The sequence below is a fragment of the Rosa chinensis genome, chromosome 7, assembly GCF_002994745.2.
Source record: "Rosa chinensis cultivar Old Blush chromosome 7, RchiOBHm-V2, whole genome shotgun sequence".
In the NCBI taxonomy this organism is placed as follows: Eukaryota; Viridiplantae; Streptophyta; class Magnoliopsida; order Rosales; family Rosaceae; genus Rosa; species Rosa chinensis.
The window spans coordinates 41,849,725-41,858,794 of record NC_037094.1 but is presented as its reverse complement, the minus strand read 5'-3'; the positions used below and the strand labels follow the sequence as shown (position 1 = coordinate 41,858,794).

General features: G+C 37.6%; 1 protein-coding gene across 1 annotated transcript; it reads left to right on the top strand.

The window, feature by feature from the left end:
* The first annotated feature begins 6,001 nt into the window (after nt 1-6,001).
* LOC112177929 (uncharacterized mitochondrial protein AtMg00810-like) lies at nt 6,002-6,522 on the top strand. Its single transcript, XM_024316165.1, has 2 exons — nt 6,002-6,410; nt 6,503-6,522. Exons 1-2 carry the CDS (start codon nt 6,002-6,004, stop codon nt 6,520-6,522), a joined length of 429 nt encoding a protein of 142 aa, XP_024171933.1.
* Nucleotides 6,523-9,070: the final 2,548 nt, after the last annotated feature.

The following is a 9,070-nucleotide window of genomic DNA, read 5'->3' as shown; positions in this document are numbered from 1 at the left end:
AATTTCTGAGACAGAAAACACAATATGGAAGCACTATATATATAAAGAAAAAAAAAACGCTAAAATTGTAAGCAACAATATATCAACCAAGAAGAAATTACAGTAAAATCCAGAGGAATGAACAATATGAAGAACAATTCAACAATATATCACCCAGAAATGTAAATTGTACAGTAAAATCCAGAATGAGACAACCTAAGAAAAACCCTACAAATATGAAATTCAACAAAAAAAAAAAATGAAGAACAGTGGGATGAAAATAAGCAAAGCCCAAAATATAAACAGAAAACAAGAAGCAATTGGATGAATCGGTGGAAACAGAGACTGAGAGCGAGAACGAGAGCGAAAGCGAGAGAGAGAGAGAGCCGATTGAAATTTGAGGTGGATTGAACAAACGGCAAGCTGCTTCGTATTTAAGCGCGGAGTATGGCAGTTTGTCCAGTATATACAAATACGCGTCCCGCGTGTTACATACGCCAATACCAATACCAATACGCGTATTGTTTTACGCGTCTGACGTACAAAATAAGCAATACATACGCGTTTTGTTTTATTAGCCGTTGTAAATTGCCTAATGACGAAAGTGCCCCCGCGCGTTGTTTCTTTTTTTCTTCTTTTTTTCTTTTTTTTCTTTTTTGGTTACATTCTTCTGCTTCTTTTTTCTTACACTTTTAAACATTTTTAAATTAAATATGTAAATACACTTTTAAACATTTTAAAATTAAATATGTAAATAAAAATGGGCAAACATATTATTGGATCTTATAGGAATTTTATACATCTCACTAACAGTAGTGTTATACATCTAACTTTAAATTATGAGTCAGGATCAATGGAGACATTATTTGACACAATTTTTTACATTTATTTGAAACCCTTAGATATAAAATCATTGAATGGTCTTGATTAATTCTCAAAAATGATATGGCATTTGAGTTTTATTCCAGAACAAAATAACATAAAATTAGATGAAAATTTTCTTTTTATAAAAGAAATAAAAATAAAAACTAAGATCAGAGAAGAACACAATCAAAATCTAACAGAATCTAAACAAGAATTCCCTCTTATAAACATGAACTCTTTCATTCATTTATAATTGGTTCAGCAGAGGACTTCACCTTAACATAATCATGGCAAAAAGTTCACCTCTCACCACTCTCCCTTGCGGCCTTACGTACCTTCAGTAAACTAAACTACTAAAACAAATCATATATTCTCTTACAGCTTTTTTGAGGCCGTTTTACAAATACTTTTCCGCGCAGAATACATAAGATGTGATGCGCCCTCTCCCCACCAAATCCATCACTAGTTGGGAGCCCAGAATAGTAGACTGATTTCCTTGGTTATATGACAAATTTAGCAAAAGTTATCATAAATAAAGATTAGATGTTATACTCACAATTTTCTGTTGCTTAATAGTATTAACCCAAATTTCGAAAACCTAAATCATAAAACAAGTAATAATCTATATCTCTAATTCGATGGTTATATCAATCCTCGAATGGTTTTAAAATTGGTCTTTAGACTCTTTAATCTGTAGTGACAATTGAAAGTTTGGCCAAATTGTTTTCCTTGTGGATGTTTTGGTGTTACTGGCTTAAGCTCTGTGTCAAAGTTCCTCTATAGAGTATTGGATTATTTATTTATTTTTATTTTTTTGATTAAATGGGGGCCAAAAGCCTAGCAAAAGAAAACAATCAGAAACTAGATAAAAGGTATGCTCCTAAAACAAGGAGTTTCACACAAATCATCCAACAGAATAGTGATAACTTGTGGAGGAGGCTACATCATGGAGTGTTGGAAAGTAAATCTTGCAGTATTGAATTGGGATTGTCTTGATATGCAAGAATATATTTGTATTAAGTTGTTTTGATTTGTTAGGATAGGTTGTATAGTTTTTTTATTCCAATTGTAAATGTGATAGTTGTCTTTCCTTACTGGTCTCCTAACTTGTTGGGGAACCACAAGATATACAGTAGGTGCCTTGTATATATTTTACATGATTGAATACAATTTATCATTCATACAAGATATCTTTTCCTAGATGGTATCAGAGCAGGAATAATTCCTGGCTCTTCTTCTTCTCTTTGTCGTCACTAGCAGCCTCTCCATTTCAATTTTTTTCTGCCAATTACAAGCAGCCTTTTCTGCTATTAAGTAGCAGCCTCACAATTTTCTTCAATGGCATTTGGTGATGAGTTCTTCTCTAAAACTCCTAATAGTGGAATTGGCATCAGCAACACTTCCTCTGATGATACTGCCAATCCCTTTTTTCTTCATCATTCAGACCATCCCGGTCTTCTACTTGTCTCCAAGAAATTGTCAGGTGACAATTATAACTTATGGTGTCGCGCTATGAAGATATCCCTGAGTGCCAAGAACAAAATTGCTTCATCAACGGAACCATTAAAGAACCCTCTGCAGAAAAGAAACCTGATGAACATGCACTATGGCAGAGGTGCAATGACATGGTGCTTTCATGGATTCTCAACTCTCTTGAACCTGAGCTTACTGATTTAGTGCTTTGCTGCACCACAGCACATGCTGTTTGGGAAAACCTGCGAGAGAGATTCACATTGGGAAATGCCCCTCACATATTTCAAGTTCAAAGAGACATTTACCGTATTAAACAAGGTCAATCATCCATTGCAACATACTATAAGAAGCTGAAAGGCTTATGGGACGAGCTTGCTTCGTACAATGCTGTCACTTGCACCTGTGGAGCGCAAAATGATCGAAGTAAGTTAATGCAATTTCTTATGGGTTTAAATGAGTCTTATGCTGCTACTCATGGACAAGTTTTGTTGATGAACCCTTTTCCTTCCGTGAGACAAGCTTATGCTTCCCTCGTCCAAGAAGAAAAGCAACAGGAACTTGGTTCCTTTCTTGTTGCCCCATCTAACACCGTAGCGATGGCAGTATGCAGCAACTTTAGACCACCACCTAAGATGCAAGGGAATCAAGGCAATACCCAAGGAAGCAATTTTCGTTCTCGTGCTCTAATGAAACATTGCAGTTATTGTGGCAAGGATTATCATAATGAAGCAACTTGCCATAAAAAGCATGGTTATCCTCCTAGTCATCGTCTCTACAAAGGACCTAAGGAAGCTAATTCTGCAAGACAACATCAAGGAAGTCCCTCTGCTAATCATGTTGATGCTGCCCCAACATTCAAGGAACTCCAAGGAATTCTTCCTAATCTCACTGAGGATCAATACACTTAAGTAATCGCGGCCTTCACTCCTACACCACAAATCCCTCAAGCCAATGCTACTTCTGCAACTGAATATGCTACAGGTTTGTTACATGTTGCTCCAAATCGTTGGATACTTAATAGCAGAGCAACTCATCATATTACTTCTTCTCCTACATCATTGATAAATATTAAGCATTCTTCTTTGGCACCAGTTTCTTTACCTAGTGGAGACACTACTGGAATTACTATGACTGGATCAATTCGATTTAATGATTCTTGTCAATTAAATGATGTCCTCTATGTGCCAAGTTTTAGAGTTGATCTTATGTATGTTGGCAAAACAACCAATGATTTATCTTGTTCAGTGACATCTTTCCCATCTTGGTGTATTTTACAGGACTTGGCTACGAGGACGATGATTGGTGTGGGTAAGAGACGTGGTAACCTCTACTACCTTATGGCGTTAGCTTCAACTTCTCATTCATCTCACTTCGCTTGCAATCTCGTCATCTTCTTTGATCTTTGACATCATTGTTTGGGTCACCTTTCCTCTGCTCGTCTCCAATTTTTAGCTAATAATCCTCTCCATTTTAATTTTGATTCTAATCATAAATGTGACGTTTGTCCATTGGCGAAACAAACTCGCCAACCTTTTCCTTCCAGTTCAATTTCAACTTCGAAGTGTTTTTCCCTTATTCATTGTGATATTTAGGGACGTTATAAAATTCCTTCACTTTCTGGTTCTCATTATTTCTTGACTATTGTGGATGATTTTTCCAGATTTACATGGATTTTCTTAATACGACACAAAAGTGAGACACAACCTTTACTACATCATTTTTTTCATTATGTAAACACTCAATTCAACACAAAAGTTCAACAACTTCATTCAAATAATGGGGCTGAATTTCTTTCATTACAAAATTTCTTTCTTGAAGAAGGTGTTCTTTTTCAACATTCTTGTGTTTATACACTGCAACAAAATGGTGTCGTTGAGCGGAAACATCGCCATATCCATGAAACCGCTGGTGCCCTTCGTTTTCAGTCACACCTACCCCTTAATTTTTGGGTAGAATGTGTCCTCACTGCCGTATATATCATCAATCGTCTTCCCACCTTGCTCCTTCACCGGAAAACACATTTTGAAATTCTTCATAGTAAAATTCCTGATTATTCTCGGATGCGAGTATTTGGGTGTCTTGCTTTCGTGCTACCAAATGCATTTTTCTGGGTCATCCAATAGGACAGAAGACATACAAACTCTACGATATTGAGACCAGAAAAATTTTCACTAATCGAGATGTTATTTTTCTTGAGGACAAATTTCACCATTTACCAGCCAACTGCCCAACCGAAACAAACCCAACGGGCTAGCCCATTCCTCTCCCTTTAGTCTCTGACCCTTTCTTTAGTCCCTCTTCCCCAACCACGCGTTCTTCTTCCTTTCCTTATTCAGAGACCACGCCATCGCCCTCTTCCCCATCAGATACTCCACCGCTCTCTCCACCTCCTAATCCACCGCCCTCTCCACCACCCAATCAGCTGCCGCCCTCTCCACCGCTCAATCCACTGCCGCCCGCCCCTCTCAAAACCTACACTAGCCAGCCTCTAGTCCCAGCACCGATGATTGCACCATCATCTCCTCCTCCGCCTGCATCACCCGGCTCTTCTTCGGCCTCCACTCCTTCGTCTTCTTTTCCTACTTCCCATTCTTCCATCAATTTACCCTACCAACCCCTAGTTGATGTCGAACCCGCCGATGGCGTTCATCCTGAACCTCTACCCATTGTTCCCGTTGAGCCTCTTCGTCGATCTCAGCGCTCTCGAGAAGCCAACGTTCGCCTCAAGGACTACGTTTGCTCACAGGTGATTCTGCCTCCACATCAATTGTCGTCGTCCTTGTCCAATTTCACACCAAGTACTCTGTATCCCCTTTGTCACTACATTTCCTATGATCAGTATTCTCCTGCCCACCTCCATTATACTGCTAATGTTAGTCGGGATGAGGAGCCGACTTCTTATGAGGTTGCATCAGTTGATCCAAAATGGCAGGAAGCTATGAATTTTGAGCTTCAAGCTCTTGTTGATAATCAGACATGGAGTCACGTTCCTTTGCCTCCTGGCAAATGCCCGATCAGCTGTAAATTGGTGTATCGAGTCAAGCGTAAGGCTGACTGTTCCGTCGAGTCCTATAAGGTTCGTCTTGTTGCTCGGGGTTTTACTCATATCGCAGGTATCGACTATCACAATACTTTTTCTCCTACTGCAAAAATGATCACTATCCATTGCATTCTTGTTGTTGTTGCTAGTCTCAATTGGTCCTTACATCAATTAGATGTCAATAATGCTTTTTGAATGGTGATTTATTGGAGGAAATTTACATGTCTCCTCCTCTTGGTCTTCGGCGACGGGGAGAAAATCTAGTGAGTCGCCTTCACAAGTCGTTGTATGGACTGGGCCTCTCTTCAATGGTTTTCTAACTTCACAGAGGCCATTCTTACTGCTGGTTTCTCTCAGTCCAAAGCTGACTATTCTTTGTTCGTCCGCAAGAATGGTACATCTCTCACTGTATTGTTAAACTATATGGATGACATTCTGATAACAGGAAACAATATGGAGTCTATTAATGCTCTGAAACAGTTCCTCCATACTCGTTTTCGTATCAAGGACCTTGGTGATCTGAAATTCTTCCTTGGCATTGAGGTAGCTCATTCCAAGAAAGGAATTTACATATCTCAACGCAAATATGCCTTGGAAATTATCAAAGATAACGGCTACTTGGGTGCTAAGCTGGTTGAGTTTCCCATGGAAGAATCCAAGCTTTCAGACAAAGGAGAATTACTCAAAGATCCTGCCTCATATCGACACCTAGTTGGTCGGCTGATTTACTTGACCATTACTAGACCCGACATCACATGCTCAGTACATATTCTTAGCCGGTTTATGCATGAACCTCGCTTGCAACATATGACTACTGCCCTTCGAGTTGTTCGTTACTTGAAGTCATCTCCTGGTCAAGGTTTACTTCTCCATGCCAATAACTCTTTAAACCTGAAGGCGTTCTGTGACCCTGATTGGGCGGGTTGTCCTATTACCCTCTGCTCTACTACTGGTTATTGTGTGTTCCTAGGAGATTCATTAATTTCATGGAGGACCAAGAGGCAAAAGACTATGTCTGTATCAAGTGCAGAAGCTGAATACAGAGCAATGGCAGGTACTTGCTGTGAGCCAACTTGGCTACACTATTTATTGACTGATTTGTATATGCCTGTTTTAAGTCCTGTTGTTTTACATTGTGATAATCAGGCTGCATTGCACATTGCTAAGAATCCTGTGTTTCATGAGAGAACTAGGCATATTGAAATGGATTGTCATTTTATTTAGGACAAAATTGTTAAAGGTGAAGTTGTTACACGATTTGTGATTTCATCACAACAATTAGCAGACGTGTTTACAAAAGCTTTGGGAAATGAAAAGTTCAAATAGCTCATGTGCAAGTTGGGAGTTATTGACATACACTCTCCAACTTGAGGGGGAGTGTTGGAAAGTAATGTAAGCTAATGAGATAGCTTATGTATAGAACTAGACATTGCACAAAGTTTTACTGATATGTAGATATACATGTGTATATATATAATTATAAAAATTCATCAGAGTTTAAAATTACATGAGTACAAGCTATTATTCAATTCTGGTTATGGATAAGTTTGTATTTAAATTCAAAATATGTGCAGTTGATAAGAAGTTGATGGTTTGATAAAACAGTTAAGCAAATGATAGTTTCTTTATGGATGAAACTGTCATGCAAAGCCTCTATATGAATGTCAAATTTGTCCCTTGTGAAACATGAGTTCTTTCTAAAAAATTAGTTCCATTACTAAGAGAAAATCAAGGTGGATTCAGGAGAAGACTGTCATGGACAATGCAAGTGCATCAAATAAGTTTCTGCATACATGTTCTTATGTTCCTGTTTTATGCAGATACAGGATTTATAGGATGTTTTCAATCCCGAGTTCAATTACACATACTGGTAATTTGCAGTAGTTTATATACAAGTTTTGATCTAGTATAGGTTCATATCATCTCTATTTTGACTCGATATGTATTTTGGTTCTAATAAGTAAATCTTGCAATATTGAATTGGGATTGTCTTGATATGCAAGAATATATTTGTATTAAGTAGTTTTGATTTGTTAGGATAGGCTGTATAGTTTTTTTATTCCAATTGTAAATGTGATAGTTGTCTTTCCTTACTAGTCTCCTAACTTGTTGGAGAACCACAAGATATACAGTAGGTGCCTTGTATATATTTTACATGATTGAATACAATTTATCATTCAGCCAAGATATCTGATAGGAGCAAAAAGTGTGACGATATTATTGAATATGTGCCCCATTTTAGCCTTGTTCCTCCCTTAGTTTAGTGTTTTGAGTCATTAAGTCATTTTGAGAGTCTTGTTGATTGTTTGGAGTGAAATAGGCGGAAAAAGTAAAATTCATGAAAAATCCTAGCCGGATCAGGATTCCTCACTGTCGACTGTTTTGGCGGTCTTTACATTTTAATTCCCTTTATTTTCTCTAGAAAATTCTGATATTCTCCTGCTTGTTGTAGGAAACCTTGCCTGGTGGAACTCTTGGAAACAGCAATGATGGAGTCATAAAATAAAGCATTTAAGACATTTGACCAAGCAATGAAGAAGGGAAATAAAGGAGAAAGACGTCTTCATTTGACTAATCATTTTAATGCGACGTTTTAACTGCTATTTCCTCATATTTACTTAGTTATTTCCTTAAATGAATCCTTTTAGTTTAGGAAAGTTTCTTTTTCCTATTTTTAGCAAGTTTCCATTTTAGTTTAGGAAAGTTTCCATTTCTTACCTTTAGAAAGTTTCTATTTTCAATTTTGGAAAGTTTCTATTTTTCGTTTTAGGAAAGTGTCTATTTTTAGTAATAGTTTCTATTTTCAGGTCCTTGAAGCTCAAAAGTGGAAATGAACTCACGAAAGGAAAGAGGAGCTAGCAAACGTTGAGAGGTGTAAAGATAAGACAAAAAGGGCTACACAAATGAGTAGAAATGAAGAAATGAAGCTTTCCTATTTCAACCAAGAAACCCTATTCAAAAGAGGCAAGTGTATCAAGCAAGATTCCGAAGCAACCAAGAAAGGAAAATGGAAAAATGAAGTGTCATGGCATTGAAAGAAGCTTCTTGAAGACATTAGAAGACTATAAGGTTTGAAGATGACGCAAGAAGGTCCAAGAGCATTCTAGACCTTTGTGGATTTCGGCAAATGGACAAAAGCCCATGAAATTAGGGTTTTGTGACGCAAAGCATTATAGGAGGAGTGTTTTCCGTGAAATACCAAGAGGAAAAGAAGGAGTTGGCATGAAAATCAAGAAGAAAATAAAAGATTACGCCAAGAGGTTTTCTAGAGAGAGTTTTAAGGAAAGAATAAGTGTGGACAACAAGAAAATGCCAAAACAAGTCTAGATACGTTCCCTATTTTCTCTAAAGGAGTTTTGGCCGAAATATTGTGAAAAAAATCGGAAAATATCTTATATATTTCGGCAATATTATATCTAGACTTAATTTGGAGAGTTTTGATTGGTTGGATGACACATCAAGGCTTACTTGGCACTACGGGATTTGTGGAAGTTATGTGGAATTATTAAATTAATTCCTTGGAAAATAAAAGAAGAATCAAGAACTTGGAGAGAACTCTTGCCGTCCCCTATATATACTCCCCTACTCTTGACATCTAGGACACCTCACAATTCAGAAAATACTCTCTCCATAACATCAAGTCTCTCCTCCTCTCTCCATCCTCTAGTGCAAGTTCAACGTTCAAGCAAGCAAGAAGAAGAGAAGAACCAAGCC